The 26,361-nt window shown below is 44.9% G+C and overlaps 1 protein-coding gene and 1 long non-coding RNA gene across 2 annotated transcripts; both read left to right on the top strand.

Moving 5' to 3' along the window:
• Positions 1 to 5,904: 5,904 nt before the first annotated feature.
• On the top strand, positions 5,905 to 6,811 carry LOC119359619. Its single transcript, XR_005172605.1, has 3 exons — positions 5,905 to 5,988; positions 6,080 to 6,293; positions 6,762 to 6,811. It is a non-coding gene; the product is annotated as an uncharacterized LOC119359619 (long non-coding RNA).
• Positions 6,812 to 12,064: 5,253 nt separating this feature from the next.
• LOC119359620 lies at positions 12,065 to 13,905 on the top strand. The gene is made up of 2 exons (XM_037625746.1): positions 12,065 to 12,978; positions 13,857 to 13,905. The coding sequence occupies exons 1-2, from the start codon at positions 12,663 to 12,665 to the stop codon at positions 13,871 to 13,873; spliced, it is 333 nt and encodes a 110-aa protein (XP_037481643.1). The 5' UTR covers positions 12,065 to 12,662; the 3' UTR covers positions 13,874 to 13,905.
• The last annotated feature ends 12,456 nt before the right edge of the window (positions 13,906 to 26,361 follow it).

A 26,361-nucleotide genomic window follows, 5' to 3' on the forward strand; every position in this document is an offset into this window, starting at 1 on the left:
GTGGACCCCCGGACCCCTTTCGGCACTCCCGGTACAATACCGATAAAGTGCGAAACTTTTCCGACGACCAAAACAGGACTTCCCATATATAAATCTTTACCTCCGGACCATTCCGGAACTCCTCGTGACGTCCGGGATCTCATCCGGGACTCCGAACAACATTCGGTAACCACATACAAACTTCCTTTATAACCCTAGCGTCATCGAACCTTAAGTGTGTAGACCCTACGGGTTCGGGAGACATGTAGACATGACCGAGACGTTCTCCGGTCAATAACCAACAGCAGGATCTGGATACCCATGTTGGCTCCCACATGTTCCACGATGATCTCATCGGATGAACCACGATGTCAAGGACTTAATCAATCCCGTATACAATTCCCTTTGTCTAGCGGTATTGTACTTGCCCGAGATTCGATCGTCGGTATACCGATACCTTGTTCAATCTCGTTACCGGCAAGTCTCTTTACTCGTTCCGTAACACATCATCTCGTGATCAACCCCTTGGTCACATTGTGCACATTATGATGATGTCCTACCGAGTGGGCCCAAAGATACCTCTCCGTTTACATGGAGTGACAAATCCCAGTCTCGATTCGTGCCAACCCAACAGACACTTTCGGAGATACCTGTAGTGCACCTTTATAGCCACCAAGTTACGTTGTGATGTTTGGTACACCCAAAGCACTCCTACGGTATCCGGGAGTTGCACAATCTCATGGTCTAAGGAAAAGATACTTGACATTAGAAAAGCTTTAGCATACGAACTACACGATCTTTGTGCTAGGCTTAGGATTGGGTCTTGTCCATCACATCATTCTCCTAATGATGTGATCCCGTTATCAACGACATCCAATGTCCATAGCCAGGAAACCATGACTATTTGTTGATCACAACGAGCTAGTCAACTAGAGGCTCACTAGGGACATATTGTGGTCTATGTATTCACACGTGTATTACGATTTCCGGATAATACAGTTATAGCATGAATAAAAGACTATTATCATGAACAAAGAAATATAATAATAACACTTTTATTATTGCCTCTAGGGCATATTTCCAACACATATAACCGTCCCTCAACGTCCAACGAAGAATCACTCCAAAGTTCCTATCTAGCGGAGGACATAAGACGGAAATGTTTGTAGGGTACGAAACCACCTCAAAGCTATTCTTTCCGATCAATCTATTCAAGAGTCCATACTAAAATAACACTAAGCTATTCTTTCCGTTCGATCTATCCTAGAGTTCGTACTAAAATAACACCAAAGCAAATTCATATTCATAATACTCAATCCACACAAAGAACTTCAAAGAGTGCCCCAAGATTTCTACCGGAGAAATAAGGACAAGAACGTGCATCAACCCCTATGCACAGATTACCCCAATGTCACCTCGGGAATCCGTGAGTTGAGTGCCAAAACATATATCAAGTGAATCAATATGATACCCCATTGTCACCATGAGTATTCAATTGCAAGACATATATCAAGTGTTCTCAAATTCATAAAAGTATTCAATCCGATAACAACGAAATCTCAAAGGGAAAAACTCAATTCGTCACAACAAGATAGAGAGGGTAAAACACCATATAATCCGACTATATTAACAAAGCCCGCGATACATCATGATCGTGACATCTCAAGAACATGAGAGAGAGAGAGATTAAACACATAGCTACTGGTACAAACCCTCAGCCCTGAGGGTGGACTACTCCCTCCTCATCGTGGTGGCAGCCGAGATGATGAAGGTGGCCACTGGAGATGATTCCCCCCTCCGGCAGGGTGCCAGAAAGGGTCTAGATTGGTTTTCAGTGGCTACAGAGCCTTGCGGCAGCGGAACTTCTGATCTAGGTTAACCCCCAGGGTTTCTAGAATTTTTGGGAATTTATAGGGTAAAGAGGGGGTGCGGGAGGCCATCGAGGTGGGTACAACCCACCCCCTCGGGGCACCCCCCAGGTGCTGCTCTAGCCCATTGGTGGTCTTCTGGTCCATAAAAAATCCACAAAAAGTTTCACGGTGTTTGGACCCCGTTTGATATTGATTTTCTGCAATGTAAAAAACAAGCAAAAAACAACAACTGGCACTGGGCACTGGGTCAATACGTTAGTCCCAAAAATGATATAAAGTTGCTATAAAATGATTGTAAAACATCCAAGAATGATAATATCAAAACATGAATACTTCATAAATTATAGATACGTTGGAGACGTATCAGCACCCCCAAGCTTAATTCCTACTCGTCCTCGAGTAGGTAAATGGTAAAAGAAATAATTTATGAAGTGTGAAAGCTAGCAAAGTGCATAAGTTTGATCAATGATAATTTCAATCACTTTTCCTAGCATCATAACATCAATTCTTTCTTATAAAACTTCTCATGTTATAGTAGCAACCAATTCACATGTTAAGGTTCAAACAATGAATTCTCTTGAAACTCAACAACCTATGTTCTCAGTCACCAAGAAAATCTAATTCAACTTATGTAACGCCCCGAGACCGATGCGCCAGGTGTATTCCAGTTATTCGATGTTGTTACCTTGTCATTTGCTTGCGTGTTGCATATTGCCATGTCATCATCCGCATTGCATCTACATGTTTTCAAAACTTGCGTCCGTCCGGTTTCCCCCAATTCTCTCCATTATCCGTTCTGAGCCCAGACACACTTGCACGAGCCCGCGGCACCTCCGAAATATTAGCTTATAAGTGGCCGAAAAATGTTCTCGAAATGGATTGAAAGTTGGCATGTGGTGTTGTTATGTTGCACTAGGCAGCCAACCATGTTTCATCGCATTCGGAGTTCGTTTGATGCCCCAATGGATAACTATAGCGACAGTATAGCCGGTCTTTTTGCCGGACGTTTTTGGTCTCCGGAAACCGTGCCGAGCTGCATCTCTCCCCTCTCCTCTCAGCCCAACCCTCCTACACAGCCCACCTAGCCCATCTACCTACCCCTCCGTTACAGACCGTCCGATGGCAATCGAATGGCTCCGAAACGGAGCAAAACCCCCCAAACCCTAGCTCCTCCTGCTATATATGGACACCCCCTAGTCCATTTTGGCCTTCTTCCACCCTCCTCCTCATTTTCCGCGCAGCCCCAGCCACCATCCGCCACTTGTCGCCGCCAGATCCGCTCCGCCGCCGCCACTTGACCTCCTCCCGCGCCGCCACCTTGCCGTCGCCATGTGGCGCCACCCTAGTGGGCAGCGCCGCCTCCCTGCCCAACCAGACGAAGCCACGTCGCGCCCCGCCTCCCCCCACTTCGCCGCGGTCCTAGAGGCCCATCGCGGGCCCGCCCGAGCCCGAGCCGCCCGCCGCCGCAGCCCGCAGGCGCCCGCGAGCGCCCTAGCCAGGGGCTCGTCTCGCGCGCCTAAGCTCCTCCCAAGCGCTGCCGGTGGCCGTCGTCCGCGCCGGAGACCACCCGCGCCCGTGACCCTGCTTCCTTGCGCATCCCGTGGGCCTCGTCGATCCCCTGCACCGCCATCCGTCGCCGCCTCCGCCCACTGACCCACTGCTCCGCCCCGGGTCGCCCTCCACTCACCGGAGCTCGCCGGCCTCGCCATCCCTGCGGCTGATCCGGTCATCTCCGCCTAGATCTAGCCGGAGTTGGGGCCCCGACGCCGCCCGCGCCCGGATCTGCTGCTCTCCGGCGTCTCCCCACCGTTCCCTGCCTCACCGGAGGACCTCCCCGTGGCGCGCCGCCTCCATGCTTCCCTGCTCGAGCGGGAGCGCTCGAGGAGGACGGGGGCTTCCTCCTCCTGTGCATGGGCCCCGCTGCCAGGCCCAGCGCGTCCAGCCTAACCTCCCCAGCCGGCCTGCTTCCTCCTCTGCTTCTGACCGGGCCAGGCCCATGGTGAGCTCCAGCGCCCCCCTGAGCCTACCACTGTTTCGGCCCGTAGATGTTTTTTTAGTTCTAGGAATTTAGTAATTTTCCAGAGGCTGCCAATTTTGCACAAAAGTCCCTCTAGTTCATGCATTTAATAACTCTACAACCATGCATCGGATTAAAATGTTTTAATTATGAAAAATGCTTAGATTTTCGTCTAGTTTCATAATATGCTATTTTCATCCATGTTTAAAATGTTTAAGATGCTAATTGTGTTTATTTTGCATAATGCCATGTTAAAATGATTTATTTCATAACTAAATAACGGTAGCTCCAAATTTAATAAACTTTATATGGAAATGGGTATAAAAATGCATAGATTAACATGGTGTCATCATATTGCATGTTTAACAACTCTAAAATATGGTTTAGGGCAGAACAGTACCAAATTCATAATATACATATGGGGATTTTCCGGAATTGTTGTTTGTTGTTCCGGCCTTATTTAAACTTGCCTAGATAGGTAGTTTTCATATGTTTCACCTCTTGCCTTATTTAAAAACATTTAATATTGTTGAGTACATAACCGAGAGAGAACTAAATAAGTCATGTGGTGTTTCTTCAATATGCAACTCGTTTCATATTGAGCTTCGCTTAACTTGTAGTGTTGTTTGTGCACTTTGCCATGCCATGCCTCTTTAAACCGGACATGCATCATACTTAATTGTGCATCAAGCCATGTTTATGCTTGTTGGTTTACCATGTTGTTTGCCACTTTCCATTGTTGCTTCTTCTTGTTAGTTCCGGTAATGTCGCGTTTGTGAGTATCCGTTCGACTACGTCTGTTTGTCTCGTTCATGGACTCGTTCTTCTTCCTTGCGGGATCTCAGGCAAGATGACCATAACCTCGATGTCACTTCTATCTTCTCTTGCTAGTTGTTTGTTTTGTCGCTATGTCGCGCTACCTACCACTTGTTATATCATGCCTCCCATTTTGCCATGTCAAGCCTCTAACCCACCTTCCTAGCAAACTGTTGTTTGGCTATGTTACCGCTTTTGCTCAGCCCCTCTTATAGCATTGTTAGTTGCAGGTGAAGTTGAAGTTTGTTCCATGTTGGAACATGGATATGTTGGGATATCACATTATCTCTTATTCAATTAATGCATCTATATACTTGGTAAAGGGTGGAAGGCTCGGCCTTATGTCTGGTGTTTTGTTCCACTCTTGCCGCCCTAGTTTCTGTCGTACCGGTGTTATGTTCCTTGATTTTGCGTTCCTTACGCGGTTGGGGTTATGGGACCCCCTTAACAGTGTAACATCCCAATTTTCCTAAATTAGGATGTTAATAGATCATTCATATGCATATCATTTTTTTTTGTTGCATTATTTGCTTTTTCAGAATATTCAAATCATTATGCAACAAAAGGCAATTTATTTGGAGTGGAGATAACATGAATTCTCCCCTATTTTAAAAATGTTCATAATGTGCAGAATATTATTTCCAGTTCATCTAATATGTTCTGGTAATTTTTTTCAATCTTCAAAATATTTTATTTTATTGTTTTATTGCTGTTTGAGTGGCCTATTGCATCAAAATTATTTTACAAAATTGCATTAGTGTTGGAACTAGTGTTCCTGTAGTTTATATTAGCAGTATAGATTTTACTGTGTGTCTAGGTATTTTTATTTAGATTTTATTTTGTGTAGGTTATTTTATTTATTTTGTTTTCTACTGCTGTGTAAAAAAAGAGAGAGAAAGGCAGCGAGCCGGCCAGCCAGCCAGCCGGCCCAGCAGCGCCAGCGCCGCCGCAGCCCACGTAGCTGCCGCCGAAGCGGTACACGCCGCCCCAACCGCATCGCTCGCCCGTACCCGATCTGCTAGTCGCCTCACTCGCTGACGGGTGGACCCCGCGCCTGTTCGTCCTCTTCCCCGAGCCGGAGACCGCTGTGCCACACCGCGCGCGCAGCCACGCCCGAGCCTGAGCCGATTTGCGCCTCTGTCCGACCCCGTGCTCCCCAGGGACACCACACGCGAGGAAAAGCCCTAGGGAAAACCTTCCGAAGCCCATTCCCCATCGCCCCTCGTCCACACGCGCCTGTCGGGCGTTTTGGATCTCGCAGAGGAGGTCCATCGACCACCGCTGTTCGCCGATGTTTCCGCCACCGTAAGGACGCCCCGGCCGCTCCACTTGTAACCGTTCGAATCCTCTCTCGAAGCCTCTCTCGCCTCACATCTTTGTGTTGCCGAAAACGCAGCAGAGGGAGAGGAACAAGCCGGCCGACTTCACCTGAGTTCATCGGAGTTCACGTCTTCTCCACCGCCGCTTGAGGACGCCCCGCCACCGTTGAGCACCACCACCGCCTCCGCCACTCACCTCCGCACCCGTCCGTCACCTCGCCTTCGCCGGAGACCCACCAGAGGAGCGTTGCCGCCAACGCCCAAGACCGCCATCGTTTTCCTCTGTTTTGGGTGAGCACACGCGCCCAGCCAATCAGCCGCCGCCACTTGGCACCTTGCTACAGGACACGCACAGGAGTTCGCTACAGCGCTTAGGAGTTTTCTGTTGCTGTTTTATTTTTTTCCAGATTCTTCCTCTAACTTCAACTAGCTATATCTTTTAACCTATATGTCCAAATTAGGTAATTCTTTTTCCTATGATCTCACAAAAATCAGCACAATATCACAGTACCAACTTTGCACATGTTTGCTCTGTTCAAATTTGAATTTGTTTGAATTTGAATTAAACCTTCCAAAGGCCATAACTCTCAAACCGTTTATCGAAATCGAGTGATTCTTTTTGCATTGTGACCGTAGTACAATTTAGGTGCTTTTAAGCTTCTGTTGTTGAGTTTTAAAAATGGTTTTGTTGCTGTTGGTTTTGTTTTGGTTCTATTCGTGTTCCGGTGATTGATTTGTTGAATTGTGTGAAACGTGTAGATTGTCCGGAGTGCGACGCGAGCTATTGTCAGGAGTGTGACTTTCTGAACCAGAACCAAGGCAAGTTACATGTTGATCATCCTTTACCTATTGTTTTCTATGCATGTAGTTATATCACACTATGAATATATGCATGTATAGGAATACTATATTATTTTTGCTATGCTGATGAGCTATCTTCCTGTCTTTGCAAATCGTGATAGTGGTAGGTTGCTATGCTTTGTAGACGGGGGTGGTTCATGTATTCATTGAGTTATGTGATGATTATATATATTTAACAAATTGAGTAGTAACTCAGGATTTAACTCACCTCTGGGCGGAAGTGGTATTGCTTGGTGTTGAGGGAAGGCATCATGGGGTCTTGCACCTTTTCTAAGGCCATGCGCTCATGAGAGTGCACCCTAAGTGGAATGCCGCCCAGGCTCAAAAAGATCAGACAGACTTAGTGACTAGTAGCTTCCATGTGCGGCCACTGGCTATTATGGGCTCTGGCTTAGTTGATCAGTTGTTGGAACCCTTGCCCAGACTGTGTCGACAGATGTAGCATATGTAGGTGGGATGTGGCCGTCAGGTGGTCAAGGGAACCTCTTCTGAAAGACTTCGTCTCAATCTTCGGATTGGGTCCAGTGGGTAAAACGTACTAAACTCTGCAGAGTATTAAAACTAATCATGATTAGTCGTGCCCCCGGTTATGGGTAAATTTGAGCCACTATGCCATTACAGTTGTTGGATGATCTTGACAGATGTGACACTTAATAAATTTGTTGGGCAACTTAATAAAGGGTAGGTTGGAGTTGATTTTGCCAACTCAACCTTGTGCATTTAATTGCAGTAATAAAAGAACTAAATAAAAAATTTACTATTAGGTAGTTATTAGGATAAAATCAGCTTTCCGCAAAATAAACCCCCAAGCCTTCCTTTGTTGTACTATGCATATACATGTAGGTCTGCTTTATTATTACTCCTGTGTAACTTGCCAATACATTCCAAGTATTGACCTATATGGCTGCAACGTCTCATGTTGCAGGATATTCAGACGAAGAGTAAGGTACCATTAGGATCGCGAGTCTGCACTCAGCATCACCAGTGGGCTATGATGGGACTCATCGTTATTTTCTGCTACTTTCCGCTGTTTGATTGAATAAAGCTAGCCAAGTGCTATGCAGATTGTTTTATTTTATATATTCTGGATCATACATTGTAATAAATGATGCACTTGCTATTCTGGTATTCATCTATACTATGTGTGCTAGCGAGTTCGATCCAGGGACTAGCACGGTAAGCACAGAGGCTCAAATCCTTCGAGGTTTGGTCGTTACAAACAGTTCGCCTTGAATAAAACTCCTCCAGCAAGGCCCAACCTTGGTTTTAACATTTTCCACCTAAGCCTTTTTCCCTTGGGTTCTGCAGACTCAAGGTTCATCTTTATTTTAAACCCCCGGGCCAGTGCTCCTCTGAGTGTTGGTCCAACCTGGGCGATGTCCGGCGCTCCCTGGGCAACCAGGGTCTAAGCCAACCCGACGTTTGGCCCATCCAGTGTGCCCTGAGAATGAGATATGTGCGACTCCTATCGGGATTTGTCGGCACATCGGGCGGCTTTGCTGGTCTTGTTTTACCATTGTCGAAATGTCTTGTAACCGGGATTCCGAGACTGATCGGGTCTTTCCGGGAGAAGGAATATCCTTCGTTAATCGTGAGAGCTTGTGATGGGCTAAGTTGGGACACCCCTGCGGGGTATAAACTTTCAAGAGTCATGCCCGCGGTTATGCAGCAGATGGGAATTTGGTAATATCCGGTTGTAGAGAACTTGACACTTAACTTAATTAAAATGAATCAACTGCGTGTGTAGTCGTGATTGTCTCTTTTCGGCAGAGTCCGGGAAGTGAACACAACCTTGGGTTATGTTTGAACGCAAGTAGTTTCAGGATCACTTCTTGATCTCTTCTAGCTTCACGAACGTTGCGTAGCTTCTCATCTTTCTCTTACTTGCGTATGTTAGCCACCATATTTGCTTAGCGCTTGCTGCAGCTCCACCTCATTACCTTATCCTACCCATAAGCTTAAATAGTCTTGATCTCGCAGGTGTGAGATTGCTGAGTCCTCGTGACTCACGGATACTTTCAAACAGTTGCAGGTGCCGATGGTACCAGTGCAGGTGATGCTACCAAACTCAAGTGGGAGTTCGACGAGGACCTTGGTCGTTACTATGTTTCGTTTCCTAATGATCAGTAGTGGAGCCCAGTTGGGACGATCGGGGATCTAGCATTTGGGGTTGTCTTCTTTTATTTTGGTTCCGTACTCGGACCTTGATTGTATTCTGGATGATGTATGTTTAAATTTGTTATTTGTGTGAAGTGGTGATTGTAAGCCAACTCCTTATCCCTTTCTTATTCAGTACATGGGATTGTGTGAAGATTACCCCTCTTGCGACAAAACCACCATGCGGTTATGTCTCTAAGTCGTGCCTCAACACGTGGGAGATATAGCTGCATCGTGGGTGTTACAACTTATTCAACAGAGTCTAAGTAAGAGCTCCACATACTCAACCATCATATAGTCTTCTATGATTGCTAACACTCACCGCATACACATGAGCAAAACGTTTCAACCGGACACATAGAAAGATAGGGGCTTATAATTTCGCCTCCCAACGTATTCACCTCAAGGGTGATGTCAACAATAATAACTCATGCTACCCATATCCAACTGGATATTTGTGCCTAGATCTTTCCTCACCACATGATGCTTGCCAAAAGAGAAAAATAAAAAGGAATAGAGAGAAAACCTTTGACTCTTTGCATAAAAGTAAATACCGAAAAGTAAAAGATAGGCCCTTCGCAGAGGGAAGCAGAGGTTGCCATGCGCTTATTTGTTTGTATGATCAACCCCTTAGTGCAAAAGAACGTCACGTTATATTGCCCCTTATGATAGCAACCTTTATTATGCAGTCTGTCGCTTTTATTCTTTGCCATCACTAGTTCGTACAACGCTCAATTTTCTCTTACACTAAATGATCTCACACTTTTAGAAGCAATTTTTATTGCCTTATTGCACCGATGACAACTTACTTTAAGGATCTTGCTCAATCCTTATGTAGGTATGGTGGACTCTTGAAAATAAGATTTGGGTTTAGGGAGTTTTGGATGCACAAGTAGTATCTCTACTTGGTGCGGAATTTTTGGCTAGCAAAGATGGGGGGCAAGCATCACATGTTGAAGGATCTATGACAATATAACTTCTATGTGAATATGAACAAACATAAACCATTACATTGTCTTCCTTGTCCAACGCCAACAATTTTGGCATATAATATTTTGATGGGGGCTCAGAATCACAAAAGATTTCCATGATAGTGTATTTGCATGTGAAGGTTCTATTCCTTATACTAATTATTCGTGAATTGCTTGTGTGACCAATATTGTGATTGTCAAGCCTCAAAATATTTCACATGCTAAACCCAATGTGAAGCTACCACTAGGCATGATATGATTTCAACTTCATGATATTCAATTTATTCAACAATTTACTCATAGGATATAAGTGAAGCACAAGACTAAATGACAAGCTACTCCAAAAAGATATAAATGAAGATCATGAGCATAATATTTATTTCTTCTCAAATTAATTTAAGTGAAGCAAGAGATAATTTCGTCAAAAAAATAAGTGAAGCACTAGAGCAATTCCATAGAAAAGAGCTTCGCTGATGGGTTGTGAATGCCGCCTACTTAGCCTCCCTGGAAACTATTTGAGGACTCTATTTTATTTAAAAACTTTCAGATCTAAGTATTTTATTAAAACATCAAGAAAAAACAAAACAAAATGCAATTCCAAGAATAGCACACATCATGTGAAGAAGCAAAAACTTAGGCTCAACCGATACTAACTGATAATTGTTGAAGAAGAAAGGTGGGATGCCTACCGGGGCATCCCCAAGCTTAGATGCTTGAGACTTCTTGACATATTATTTTGGGATGCCTTTGGCATCCCCAAGCTTGAGCTTTTGTGTCTCCTTAATTATTCTCACATCACGGTTTTCCTAAATCTCAAAAGATTCATCCACACAAAACTCAACAAGGACTCATGAGATAAGTTAGTATAAGCCAATGCAAAAACCTTATCATCCTCTACTGTATAAAATCACTAAAATTATTATTCAACATTTCACACTAAATGCTTCGGCATATTTAATACTCCTATCCTCAAATAGAATCATTAAACAAGCAAACATATGCAAACAATGCAAACATAACAGCAATCTGCCAAAATAGTACAGTCCGTAAAGAATGCAAGAGTATCAATACTTCCCTAGCTCCAAGAGTTACGAAAATTTGCCACACTGTAGGAAATTTATCAGAGCTCATTTTACAAAAAGTTTCAACATTTTATCACATTCCAACTTTTCTAGGGAATTTTTGCAACATCAGTAAACTTTCTGTTTTCAAACAGCAACAAGTATACTTGTAAAATAAGCATAGTAAAGGCTATCATTGCCACTTTTATTGAAATAAAAGATGCAAAACATTATTCTAAATAACATCAAGCAAATCCTAACAAAATAAAATGATGCTCCAAGCAAAAAGCCTACCATGTGACGAATGAAAACTGTGACGCCCCGAGACCGATGCGCCATGTGTCTTCTAGTTATTCGTTGTTATTGCCATGTCATTCGCTTGCGTGTTGCATCTTGTCATGTCATCATGCGTATTGCATCATCATGTTTTCAAAACTTGCATCTGTCTCGGCCTCCCCGTTCCTTTCGTTGTCCGTTCTGAGCCCAGACACACTTGCACGCGCCCGCGGCACCTCCGAAATAGTATTTTATAAGTGGCCGGAAAATGTTCTCGAAATGGGATGAAAGTTGGCATGCGATCTTATTATAGTGTAGATAGACCGCCTGTCAAGTTTCATCTCATTCGGAGTCCGTTTGACGTCCCAACCGTAAAACTATAGCGGCAATATAGCCGGTCTATCGTCGTACGTTTCGGTCTCCGAAACAGTCGCCGGGTCTCTCTCTCTCTTTTCTCTCCTCTCAGGCCGAGGCCTTCTGCACAACCCACAAGTTCCAACCGACCCCTCACGTGCGCATCTGAAACTTACCCGAACCCGACCCGGACAGTCGTCACTATTGGATCCCGATCATCCCCAAACATCCCGAAAACATCTCCGTTTTCTTGTTTGGTTTCCCTATCTATTTTTCCCGGCCGTCCGATCACGATCAGACGGACTGAATACCCCTACCCAAAAACCCACTTAACATATATAAGTCCAACCCTAGATCCTAGGTGCTTTGTCCCATCGATCCCATTGCGCCGCCGCCACTCCACCCACTCCCCTCTTCCTCGGGATCCCCTCCTCATCGATTTCAGCTACCAACCAACCATCGCTCTCTTCTGCTCCTCCTCGATCCAAGCCCGCACCCGATCCAAATCCTCTCAGCCTCCACCAACCGCCGATCCATCCATCTGCGACCGCCGGATAGAGATCCGACGGCCACCAGGCGGCCCGCAGCCGAGCCTCTCGCTCCCTCCTCGATGCAGATCGAGAGGAGCTCGCTCGAGCTTCACCTCCAGGACCCCGCGCCGCCGAGGAGCCGCCTCATCGTCGGAAACCAGCGCCGCTCCACCTCGTCTCGCGGCCTCTTCTGCTTCTCCTCGAGCCCGCAGGCACCAACATCCCCGCGCCAAGCCTCCCGAGCTCGTCCTCCCGTGGATCCCCTCGGTTCCCTGCGTTGCCGTGTTCGATTCTCGTTCCAACTTCGTCCACTAGCAGCTTCGGCCACCTCGCCCACAGGATGTGCTGCCCCTCGCCGTCTTTATTCCTGCGGTTGCCTCCTTCTCTCTCACGATCTCCCTCTCTCTCTCTCTCTTGTGCTGCACCAGGGAGCAAAAGCCGCCGCCGCCCATGGACGTTCTGACGCAGGAGCTCGCTGTCGACCGCGCCCGATGTCGCCAGCCTCCTGAATCCGTCGCCGCCGCCAAGTACCTCGCCGGAGAACGGTGCCCCGCACCTGGAACCGCTCGTCTCCGCCGCCGCTGCCGCTCTGAACCTCTCGTCCCGCTGTTGTTTCTGTTCTTCAGAAGACGAGAGCAGCAGCGCCTCGTCCTGCTCCTCGCGTTGACCGCACATGGCCTCGCCTGGGCCACCCCTCCGGCGCCTCTAGATCCGGCCCAGCAGCGCCCCGGCCTGCTTCCCCTTCGACTCGGCCCAAGGCCACTAGGTGAGGAGACCCTTCCAGTGCCCTGCGCACTGCTGGCCCAACATGCTTTAGATTCGGTCCGTTATGTTTTTTTTTTCAGTTCTGGACGATTTGTTAATTATCTAGAGTTACCCATTTTTCAGAAAACCCCTTCATGTTCATGCATTTAATAACTTCTCAACCGTGCATCACATGTGAAAACTTTAAATATGAAAAATGCTTAGATTTACGTCTAGTTTCATAATATCCAACTTTCATGCATGTTTAAAATGTTTAAAATGCTGCTTGTTTAAATTTGCTTAAATAACTCGCTAAAATGATCTATTTCATAACCAATTAACCGTAGCTCCAAACTTAACAAACTTTATATGTAAATGGGGTAGAAAAATGCCTAGTTTAACATGGTGCACTCATCTTGCATGTTTAACAACTCTAAAATTGGGTTTAGGGCAGAACAGTACCAAATTCATAATATGCACATGGGGATTTTCCGGAATTGTTGTTTGTTGTTCCGACTTCATTTAAACTTGTCTAGATAGGTAGTTTTAATATGCTTCACCTCTTGCCATGTTAATCAACATTTAATATTGTTGGGTACATAAACAAGATCGAACTAAATAAGTCATGTGGTGTTTCGTCAATATGCAACTCGTTGCATATTGAGCTCCACTTAATTTGTAGTATTGTTTGTGCACTTTTCCATGCCATGCCTCATTAAACCGGACATGCATCATACTTGGTCATGCATCATGCCATGTTTATGTGATGGTTGTTTACTATGTTGTTTGCTTCTTTCTGGTGTTGCTTCTTCTGGTTAGTTCCGATAACATCGTGTTTGTAAGGATCCGTTCGACTATGTCTGTTTGTCTTCTTTATGGACTCGTTCTTCTTCCTTGCAGGATCTCAGGAAAGATGACCATACCCTCGAAATCACTTCTATCTTTGCTTGCTAGTTGTTCGCTCTATTGCTATGCCGCGTTACCTACCACTTGCTATATCATGCCTCCCATATTGCCATGTCAAGCCTTTAACCCACCTTCCTAGCAAACCGTTGTTTGGCTATGTTACCGCTTTGCTCAGCCCCTCTTATAGCGTTGTTAGCTGCAGGTGAAGATGAAGTTTGTTCCATGTTGGAACATGGATATGTTGGGATATCACAATATTTTTATGTTAATTAATGCATCTATATACTTGGTAAAGGATGGAAGGCTCGGCCTTATGCCTGGTGTTTTGTTCCACTCTTGCCGCCCTAGTTTCCGTCATACCGGTGTTATATTCCTTGATTTTGCGTTCCTTACACGGTTGGGTGTTATGGGAACCCCTTGACAGTTCGCTTTGAATAAAACTCCTCCAGCAAGGCCCAACCTTGGTTTTACATTTGCCTAACAACCTATTACCCTTCCCTTGGGTCGGTCAACCCGAGGGTCATCTTTATTTTAACCCCCCCCGGGTCAGTGCTTCTCTAAGTGTTGGTCCGAACCGAGCCGCCTGCGGGGCCACCTCGGGGAAACTCGAGGGCTGGTTTTACTCGTAGCCTGTCTCATTCGGTGTTGCCCTGAGAACGAGATACGTGCGACTCCTATCGGGATTGTCGACACATCGGGTGGCTTTGCTGGTCTTGTTTTACCAGTGTCGAAATGTCTTGTAACCGGGATTCCGAGATTGGTCAGGTCTTCCCGGGAGAAGGAATATCCTTCGTTGACCGTGAGAGCTTGTGATGGGCTAAGTTGGGACACCCCTGTAGGGTTTGAACTTTCGAAAGTCGTGCCCGTGGTTATGTGGCAGATGGGAATTTTTTAATGTCCGGTTGTAGAGAACTTGACACTTAACTTAATTAAAATGCATCAACCGTGTGTGTAGCCGTGATGGTCTCTTTCCGGCGGAGTCTGGGAAGTGAACACGGTTCTTGTGTTATGCTTGAACGCAAGTAGCTTCAAGATCACTTCTTGATCACTTCTAGTTTCACGACCGTTGCGTTTCTTCTCTTCTCGCTCTTATTTGCATATGTTAGCCACCATATATGCTTAGTGCCTGCATGCAGCTCCACCTCATTACCCCTTTCCTACCCATAAGCTTAAATAGTCTTGATCTCGCGGGTGTGAGATTGCTGAGTCCTCGTGGCTCACAGATACTTCCAAATAGTTGCAGGTGCCGATGATACCAGTACAGGTGACGCAACCCAGCACAAGTGGGAGCTCGAAGAAGATCTTGTTCGTTGTGTTGTTTCGTTTCTGGTTGATCAATAGTGGAGCCTACTTGGGACGATCGGGGATCTAGCATTTGGGGTTGTCTTCTTTTATTTTGGTTCCGTAGCCGGACCTTGATTGTATTCTGGATGATGTATATTTAACTTGCTATTTGTGTGAAGTGGCGATTGTAAGACAACTCTTTATCCATTTCTTATTCGGTACATGGAATGTGCGAAGATTACCCCTCTTGCGACAAGCCTACCATGCGGCTATGCCTCTAAGTCGTGCCCCGACACGTGGGAGATATAGCCGCATTGTGGGTGTTACAAAAACATAGCTCCAAGTGAGGTTACCGATAATGTTGGAAACGAAAGAGGGGATGCCTTCCGGGGCATCCTCAAGCTTAGTTTCTTGGATATTTCTTGAATATTACCTTTGGGTGCTGATTGCTCTCTGACTATAGCGCCAGAAAAGCTCTTGTATGCTAGGACTGCGTCGGTATTTCCCCAAAGAGGAAGGGATGATGCAGCACAACGACAATAGGTATTTCCTTCAGTGAAGAAACCAAGGTTATCGAACCAGTAGGAGAACCAAGCAACACAACGTAAATATCACCTGCACACAAATAACAACACTTTGCAACCCGACGTGTTAAAGGGGTTGTCAATCCCTTTCGGGTAACAATGCCAGAAAATTGTAGTAGATTTAAATAATAGATCGCAAATAAAATAAATTGCGGCAAAGTATTTTTGTATTTTTGGTTTAATAGATTTGAATAAAATGCAAAGGGAAAGTAGATCGCAAGCAAATATATGAGGAGAAAGACCCGTGGGCCGTAGGTTTCACTAGTGGCTTCTCTCGAGAAAAATAGCAAAGGTGGGTAAACAAATTACTGTTGGGTTTTTGATAGAACCTCAAATAATTATGACGATATCCAGGCAATGATCATTACATAGGCATCACGTCCAAGATTAGTAGACCGACTCCTGCCTGCATCTACTACTATTACACCGCACATTGACTGCTATCCAGCATGCATCTAGTGTATTAATTTCATGGAAAACAGAGTAATGCAATACGAACGATGACATGATGTAGACAAGATCCGTTTATCTATTGCGTAGATATAGATCCCGTCTTTTTATCCATAGTAGCAATGATACATACGTGTCGGTTCCCTTTTCTATCACTAGGATCAAGCACCGTAAGATCGAACCCACAACCGGGCACCTCTTCCCATTGCAAGATAAACATATCAAGTTGGACAAACAAAACTCAAATATCGGAGAAGAAATATGAGGCTATAAGAGATCATGCATATAAGAGATCAAAGAAACTCAAATATCTTTCATGGATATAAAAAGATATGACTGATCATAAACTCAAAGTTCATTAGAGCCCAACAAACACACCACAAAAAGAGGTACATCATATGGATCTGCAAGAGACCATTGTATTGACAATCAAGAGAGAGAGATGAACCCATCTATCTACTAACTACGGAATCGAAGGTCTACAAATAACTACTCACGCGTCATCGGAGAGGCACCAATGGAGGTGGTGAACCCCATCCGAGATGGTGTCTAGATTGGATCTGGTGGTTCTGGACTCTGCGGCGGCTGGATGAATATTTCGTCGACTCCTCTAGGGTTTTGGGAATATTTGGGTATTTACAGAGGAAAGAGGCGGTCCGGGGGGCACCCGAGGTGGGCACAATCCACCAGGGCGCGCCTGGGCCTCCTGGCACGCCCTGGTGGGTTGTCCCCTCCTCGGGACTCCCCCCAGGTGCAACCAGGGCCCAACATGTTCCTTCTGGTCCATAAAAAATCTCTGTAAAGGTTCATGGCATTTGGAATCCGTCTGATATTGATTTTTTGTGATGTAAAAAACACGGAAAAAACAAGAACTGGCACTTGGCACTATGTCAATAGGTTAGTACCAAAAAATGATATAAAACGACTATAAAATGATTATAAAACATCCAAGATTGATAATATAACAACATGGAACAATCAAATATTATAGATACGTTGGAGATGTATCAGCATCCCCAAGCTTAACTCCTACTCGTCCTCGAGTAGGTAAGTGATAAAAACATAATTTTTGATGTGGAGTGATGTTTATCATGTCATATCATATTCTTTTGTTTATAGCATGGACAATTGGACTTTTTTATGTGATTCAAAGCAATAGTCTACTGTTGACATAATAATTTATATACTCAAGCATATCAACAAGCAACCATGTCTTTCAAAATATCAATGCTAAAATAAGTCATCCCTACAAAATCATATAGTCTTGTCATGCTCTGTCTTCTTAACACAAAGTATTTATCATGCACAACCCCAATGACAAGTCGAGCAATTGGTTCATACTTTTTAACGCGCTTCAGATTTTTCAACTCTTACGCAATACATGAGCGCAAGCCATGGATATAACACTACGGGTGGAATAGAGTATGATGATCAAGGTAAATATAGAGAAGACAAAAAAGTAAGAAAGTCTCACATCGATGCGGCTAACCAACGGGCTATGGAGATGCCCATCAATCGATATCAATGTGAGGAGTAGGGATTGCCATGCAACGAATGCACTAAGATCTATAAGTGTATGCAAGCTCAATATGAAAACTAAGTGGGTGGCATCTAATCCTATAATGAAAAATTCCCACTAGTATATGAAAGTGACAACATAGGAGATTCTCCATATGAAAACCATGGTGCTACTTTGAGGCACAAGTGTGGTAAAGGATACTAGAAATGCCCCTTCTCTATTTGTTTATTTTTTATTTTTCTCTCTTTTTTTATTTTCTTTTTTTCTTTCTTTTTTTATTTTTCTTTTTCTCTCCTTGTCCGGAGTGTCATCCCGACTTGTGGGGGAATCATAGTCTCCATCATCCTTTCCTCACTGGGGCACTGCTTTAAAAATGAATAATGATGATCATCACACTTCTATTTACTTATAACTCAAAATAAAAATTACAACTCGATACCTATAACAATGTAGGACTCTATATAAATGCCTCAATGATCTAGCATAACATGTATGAAAAGTGATGAACGGTGACTGAGCCACAAACACTATGTCAGCTATATGATCATATAAAGCAATATGATAATAAATGCTCAAGTCATCAAACGGAAGCGGTGGAAGTTGCATGGCAATATATCTCGGAATGGCCATGGAAAAGCCATAATAGGTAGGTATGGTGGCTATTTTCAAGAAGATATAATGTGGCTTATGTGTGATAGAGCGTATCATATCACGGGGTTTGGATGCACCTGCGAAGTTTGCACCACTTCTCAATGTGAGAAAGGGCAATCCACGGTACCGTAGAGGCTAGAAAATTGTGAAAAAGGTAAGAGTGTGTATAATCCATGTACTTACATTAGTCATAAAGAACTCATATACTTATTGCAAAAGTTCATTAGCCCTCGAAGCAAAGTACTACTACGCATGCCCCTAGGGGGATAGATTGGTAGGAAAAGACCATCGCTCGTCCCCGACCGCCACTCATAAGGAAGACAATCAAAAATAAATCATGCTCCAACATCATAGCATAACGAGAGACTGTACGTGCATGCTTCGGGAATCACAAACCTTAACACCAATATTCCTACTAGAGCATAATTACTCATCAACATAACTCACATATCACATCATCATATCTCAAAACTGTTACTAAGAATCAAGTTTATTTTGTCAAATGATCTTCATGACATTTTTCTTTTGTTTATCCTTCTTGGATATCTATCACTTTGGGACTAATTTTCATGTGTTGCTTTTCATAAGCTCAAACAAATATAAGTGAAGATAATGAGCATAATATTTCTTTCTCTCAAATTAATTTAAGTGAAGCAAGAGAGATTTTATTCAAAATTTTACTAACTCTCAAATAAATCTAAGTGAAGAAAGAGAGCATTTCTTCAAAAATACTAAGCACACCGTGCTCAAAAAGATATAAGTGAAGCACTAGAGCAAGTCCTAGCTCATAAAAGATTTAAGTGAAGCATAGAGAGCAATTCTAACAAGTCATGACATAATTTTGGCTCTCTAAAATAGGTGTGTCCAGCAAGGATTGATGACTTAAAACAGAAAACAAAACAAGCAAAGACTCATATCATACAAGACGCTCCAAGCAAAACACATATCATGTGATGAATAAAAATATAGCCTCGAGTAAAATACCGATGGTCGTTAGAAGAAAGAGGGGACGCCACTCGGGGGCATCCCCAAGCTTAGTTGGTTGCTCATTTTTGGATAATAGCTTGGGATGCCCGAGAATCCCCAAGCTTAGGCTCTTCCATCCTTCCTTCATCCATCGTAAGATAACCCAAAACTTGAAAACTTCAATCACACAAAACTCAACAAAACCTTCGTGAGATCCATTAGTATAAGAATAATAAACCACTACTATAAGTGCTGTATCAAACCAACTCATATTTTGTTTTTGTATTATATCTATTGTATTCCAACTTTTATATGGCAAAAACTCATCAAAGAAAACCATGGAGCCATCAAAATAAGCACACAACACAAAGAAAACAGAATCTGTCAAAACAGAACAGTCTGAAGAAATCTGACTATTTTGTATACTTCTGTAACTCCAAAAATTCTGAAAAATTAGGACGACCTGAGAAATTTGTATATTGATCTACTGCAAGTGGAAATGGTATTTTATCACTCTCTGGTAAAAAAATGAAAATTAACTTTGTGAGCGTAAAAGTTTCTGTTTTTTCAGCAAGATCAAACAACTATCACCCAAGAAGATCCTAAAGGCTTTACTTGGCACAAACACTAATTAAAACATAAAGAACACAATCATAACAGTATCATAATTGTGCTAACACACAAGAACAGGAAGCAAAAAGCAAAAATAAATTTTATTCATTGGGTTGCATCCCAACAAACGCTATAGTTTTACGCCCTTAGCTAGGCATAAAGCAAGGATCTAAGTTTTGTCATCCTTGTTCTTGACTTTCTTAGAGGTATTTTCATCACGAGGCTTTGTAAACACAACATAAAACATGTTATCAATAGAGGCCTTTGCAACCCTAAGTTAGTTTTCATCATACCCCTTTTGATTTCCCGCAACAATCCAAGAGTAATGTTGATTAACATCATTGAAGACTTGTTGGATTATATCTAGAACTGGGACTTCCTTTTTAAGATTCTCATCAAAGATTTTATTGTCCCCAAGCAAATGTCTTAAAAGCATAGTCACTATTGTAAAGAATTTCATCTATCACAGGTTTTTCATGATTCATACCATAAAAGTCAAAGATTTCCCTAGCTTCCCGTATTATGTACTCAAACTCATTCATAAGAACGAGAGTGGCCAACTTTTTAGCTCGAGGATTCTTTATAACGCGGAGCTCAAAAAACAATCTTTGCAAGGTATGATGGGTACGAATAAATTTACTTTCAAGTTTCAGAACTAGTGCTAAAATAGCATCCGCATAAGATCTAGTATTTTTAAGTATAGGAGCATCATCAAGACTCAAATTTCCCACACAATTGAAAAATTCTTGGATACATTCTTTTCCCATAACGTTCCCTTGCCCCAAGACAAAAGTTTTAGCATCCAAATTGCCCATACGTCCAATCTTAGGAGTAAGGCCATCATCTGTTGGTGCCATACCGAAATCACTCATGATTGCGAGCAAAGGATAGATCTGACGAGAAAACGACAGACGGAAAAGGGAGGCGAATAAAACAGCAAATTTTTGTGAAGTGGGGGAGAGGAAAATGAGAGGCAAATGGCAAATAATGTAAATTGCGAGGAGATGAGATTTGTGATTAGAAACCTAGTTATTAAGAAGATCCTCCCCGACAACGGTGCCAGACATTCCTTTTGATTGCTCTCTGACTATAGCGCCAGAAAAGCTCTTGTCTGCTAGGACTACGTCGGTATTTCCCCAAAGAGGAAGGGATGATGCAGCACAGCGAAGGTAGGTATTTCCCTCAGTGAAGAAACCAAGGTTATCGAACTAGTAGGAGAACCAAGCAACACAACGTAAACAACACCTGCACACAAATAGCAACACCTCGCAACCCGACGTGTTAAAGGGGTTGTCAATTCCTTTCGGGTAACGATGCCAGAAAATTGTAGTAGATTGAAATAATAGATCACGAATAAAATAAATTACAGCAAAGTATTTTTGTATTTTTGGTTTAATAGATTTGAATAAAAATGAAAAGGAAAAGTAGACCGTAAGCAAATATATGAGGAAAAAGACCTGGGGGCCGTAAGTTTCACAAGTGGCTTCTCTAGAGAAAAATAGCAAACGGTGGGTAAGAAAATTACTGTTGGGCAATTGATAGAACCTCAAATAATTATGACGATATCCAGGCAATGATCATTACATAGGCATCACATCCAAGATTAGTAGACCGACTCCTTCCTGCATCTACTACTATTACTCCACACATCGACAACTATCCAACATGCTTCTAGTGTATTAAGTTCATGGAAAAACAGAGTAATGCAATAAGAACGATGACATGATGCGGACAAGATCCGTTTATCTATTGCGTAGATATAGATCCCATCTTTTTATCCTTAGTATCAATGATACATACATGTTGGTTCCCTTTTCTGTCACTGGGATCAAGCACCGTAAGATCGAACCTACTACCGGGCACCTCTTCCCATTGCAAGATAAACAGATCAAGTTGGCCAAACAAAACCCAAATATCGGAGAAGAAATACAAGCCTATAAGAGATCATGCATATAAGAGATCAAAGAAACTCAAATAACTTTCATGGATATAAAAAGATATGACTGATCATAAACTCAAAGTTCATTAGATCCCAACAAACACACCACAAAAAGTGTTACATCATATGGATCTCCAAGAGACCATTGTATTGAGAATCAAGAGAGAGAGATGAATCCATCAAGCTACTAACTACGGACCCTAAGGTCTACAAAGAACTACTCATGCATCATTGGAGAGGCACCAATGGAGGTGGTGAACCCCATCCAAGATGGTGTCTAGATTGGATCTGGTGGTTCCGGACTCTGCGGCGGCTGGATGAATATTTCGTCGACTCCTCTAGGGTTTTGGGAATATTTGGGTATTTATAGAGGAAAGAAGCGGTCCGGGGGCACCCGAGGTGGGCACAACCCACCAGGGCATGCCTGGGCCTCCTGGCGCGCCCTGGTGGGTTGTCCCCTCCTCGAGACTCCCCCCAGGTGCAACCAGGGCCCAACATGTTCCTCCTGGTCCATAAAAAATCTCCGTAAAGTTTCATGGCATTTGGAATCCGTCTGATATTGATTTTCTGCAATGTAAAAAACACGGAAAAACAGGAACTCGCACTTGGCAGTATGTCAATAGGTTAGTACCAAAAAATGATATAAAATGACTATAAAATGATTATAAAACATCCAAGATTGATGATATAACATCATGGAATAATAACAAATTATAGATACGTTGGAGACGTATCAAGTGCCTTGGGCATTGAGGGAGTCCTGGATTAGGGGGTGTCCGGATGGCCGGACTATACCTTCAGCCGGACTCCTGGACTATGAAGATACAAGATTGAAGACTTCGTCCCGTGTCCGGGAGGGACTTTCCTTGGCGTGGAAGGCAAGCTTGGCGATACAGATATGTGGATCTCCTACCATTGTAACCGACTTTGTGTAACCCTAACCCTCTCCGGTGTCTATATAAACCGGAGGGTTTTAGTCCGTAGGACAACATACAGAACAACAATCATACCATAGGCTAGCTTCTAGGGTTTAGCCTCTCCGACTCGTGGTAGATCTACTCTTGTACTACCCATATCATCAATATTAATCAAGCAGGACGTAGGGTTTTACCTCCATCAAGAGGGCCCAAACCTGGGTAAAACTTTGTGTCCCTGGCCTCCTGTTACCATCCGGCCTAGACGCACAGTTCGGGACCCCCTACCCGAGATCCGCTGGTTTTGACACCGACATTGGTGCTTTCATTGAGAGTTCCTCTATGTCATCGCCGTTAGGCTTGATGGCTCCTACGGTCATCAATAGCGATGCAGTCCAGGGTGAGACCTTCCTCCTCGAACAGATCTTCGTCTTCGGCGGCTTCGCACTGCGGGCCAATTCACTTGGCCATTTGGAGCAGATCGAAAGCTATGCCCCTGGCCGTCAGGTCAGATTTGGAAGTTTAAACTACACGGCTGACATCCGCGGGGACTTGATCTTCGACGGATTCGAGCCACTGCCGAGCACGCCGCACTGTCACGACGAGCATGATCTAGCTCTGCCGCCGAACAATGCCCTGGAGGCTGCACCCGCATCGGCTTCGAGCCTTAATTCAGAGCCAACTACGCCGATCGAGGATGGGTGGTTGGACGCCGCCTCGGGGGCTGTGATCCCAACGGCGATCGAGCCGAACACCAGCCCCGCACTCCGCGAGACTCGTGACTCCAAGGAGCTGGACTCCTCTCCGGACTCCAAACCCTCCACGCCCCTGCCGACCGAATCCGATTGGGCGCCGATCATGGAGTTTACTGCCGCGGACATCTTTTAGCACTCGCCTTTTGGCGATATTCTGAAGACACTACAGTCTCTCTCTTTATCAGGAGAGCCCTGGCCGGACTACGGTCAGCAAGGTTGGGATACGGACGATGAAGAAATTCAAAGCCCACCCACCACCCACTTTGTAGCCACTGTCGACGATTTAACCGACATGCTCGACTTCGACTCCGAAGACATCGACGGTATGGGCGCCGATGCAGGAGACGATGAAGAACCAGCGCCTATTGGGCCCTGGAAAGCCACCTCGTCATATGACATATACATGGTGGACACCCCAAAAGAAGGAGATGGCGATGGAACAGCGGAGGATGACCCCTCCAAGAAACAGCCTAAGCGCCGGCGTCAGCGGCGCCGCTCAAAATCCCGCCAAAGCAAATACGGTGATTCCAGCACGGGAGATAATAATACTCCGGAGAGTGCCGAAGAAAGCCCCCTCCAGCAAGATTCAGCACATGAGGATGGAGAAGCCAGCCCTCATGAGAGAGCGGCAGACAGAGAGGTCGAGGACGATAATTATATGCCTCCCTCCGAAGACGAGGCAAGCCTCGACGACGACGAATTCGTCGTGCCAGAGGATCCCGTCGAGCAAGAGCGTTTTCAACACAGGCTTATGGCCACGGCAAGAAGCCTCAAGAAAAAACAGCAACAACTTAGAGCTGATCAAGATTTGCTAGTCGACAGATGGACTGAAGTCCTTGCGGCCGAAGAGCATAAACTCGAACGCCCCTCCAAGAGCTACCCAAAGCGCAGGTTGCTACCCCGATTAGAGGAGGAAGCACTTAAACCTACATCACCAGCACTTGATACGGCCGACCGGCCACCTCGTGGCCGCGACAGAGAGGCCTCTCGGCCCTCCACTCAAGCCGCACCCCGTACCAAGGCACGGGAAAATGCGCCAGACCTGCGAGATATGTTGGAGGACAAGGCAAGGCAAACAAGATCGATCTACGAATCGCGTGGGCACCCCATGACTCGAGACGATAACCGTCACGCCGGACACAAATCCAGTAGGGCCGAACACAGTGGACAAAGCTCATTGGAGCTACATCGTGATATGGCCCAGTACAGAGGCGCCGCACACCCACTATGCTTCACAGACGAAGTAATGGATCATCAAATCCCCGAGGGTTTCAAACCCGTAAACATCGAATCATATGATGGCACAACAGATCCTGCGGTATGGATCGAGGATTATCTGCTTCATATCCACATGGCCCGCGGCGATGATCTCTACGCCATCAAATACCTCCCACTCAAGCTTAAAGGACCAGCTCGACATTGGCTTAACAACTTGCCAGCAGGATCAATCAGTTGTTGGGAGGACCTGGAAGCCGCATTCCTCGACAATTTCTAGGGCACTTATGTGCGACCACCAGACGCCAATGACCTAAGCCACGTAATTCAGCAGCGAGAGGAATCGGCCAGGCAATTCTGGACACGGTTCCTAACAAAGAAAAATCAAATAGTCGACTGTCCGGACGCAGAGGCCCTAGCAGCCTTCAAGCACAATATCCGTGACGAGTGGCTTGCCCGGCACCTTGGACAGGAAAAGCCAAAATCTATGGCAGCACTCACGACACTCATGACCCGCTTTTGCGCGGGAGAAGACAGCTGGCTTGCTCGTAGCAACAATATGACCAAGAACCCTGGTAATTCGGATACCAGGGACAGTAGTGGCAGGTCGCGTCGCAACAAGAAGAAGCGCCGCATTAACGGCGACAATGCTGAGGATACGACAGTTAATGCCGGATTCAGAGGCTATAAATCCGGTCAGCGGAAAAAGCCATTCAAAAGAAATCCTAGGGGCCCGTCCAGTTTGGACTGAATACTCGACCGCTTGTGCCAGATACATGGCACCCCCGAAAAGCCGGCCAATCACACCAACAGGGATTGTTGGGTGTTCAAGCAGGCAGGCAAGTTAAACGCCGAAAATAAAGACAAGGGGATGCATAGCGATGACGACGAAGAGCCCCGGCCGCCGAACAATAGTAGACAGAAGGGTTTTCCCCCACAAGTGCAGACGGTGAACATGATATACGCAACCCACATCCCCAAGAGGGAGCGAAAGCGTGCGTTAAGGGACGTATACGCGGTAGAGCCAGTCTCCCCAAAGTTCAACCCATGGTCCTCCTGCACGATCACCTTTGATCGAAGGGACCATCCCACTAGCACCCGTCATGGCGGATTCGCTGCATTGGTTCTAGACCCAATTATTTACGGATTTCATCTCACTAGAGTCCTTATGGACGGTGGTAGCAGCCTGAACCTGCTTTACTAGGATACAATACGGAAAATGGGCATAGATCCCTCGAGGATTAAGCCCACCAAAACGACCTTTAAAGGCGTAATACCAGGTGTAGAGGCCAACTGTACAGGCTCAGTCACACTTGAAGTGGTCTTCGGATCTCCGGATAATTTCCGAAGTGAGGAGTTAATCTTCGACATAGTCCCATTCCACAGTGGCTATTACGCACTGCTCGGGCGAACCACATTCGCCAAGTTCAATGCGGTACCGCACTACGCATACCTTAAGCTCAAGATGCCAGACCCTCGAGGAGTAATTACGGTCAATGGAAACACCGAACGCTCCCTCTGAACGGAGGAGCACACGGCGGCCCTTGCAACGGAAGTACAAAGCAGCCTCTCCAGGCAGTTCTCTAGTCCGGCCATTAAACGTCCGGACA

The sequence above is a fragment of the Triticum dicoccoides genome, chromosome 2A (assembly GCF_002162155.2).
Source record: "Triticum dicoccoides isolate Atlit2015 ecotype Zavitan chromosome 2A, WEW_v2.0, whole genome shotgun sequence".
Taxonomy (NCBI): Eukaryota; Viridiplantae; Streptophyta; class Magnoliopsida; order Poales; family Poaceae; genus Triticum; species Triticum dicoccoides.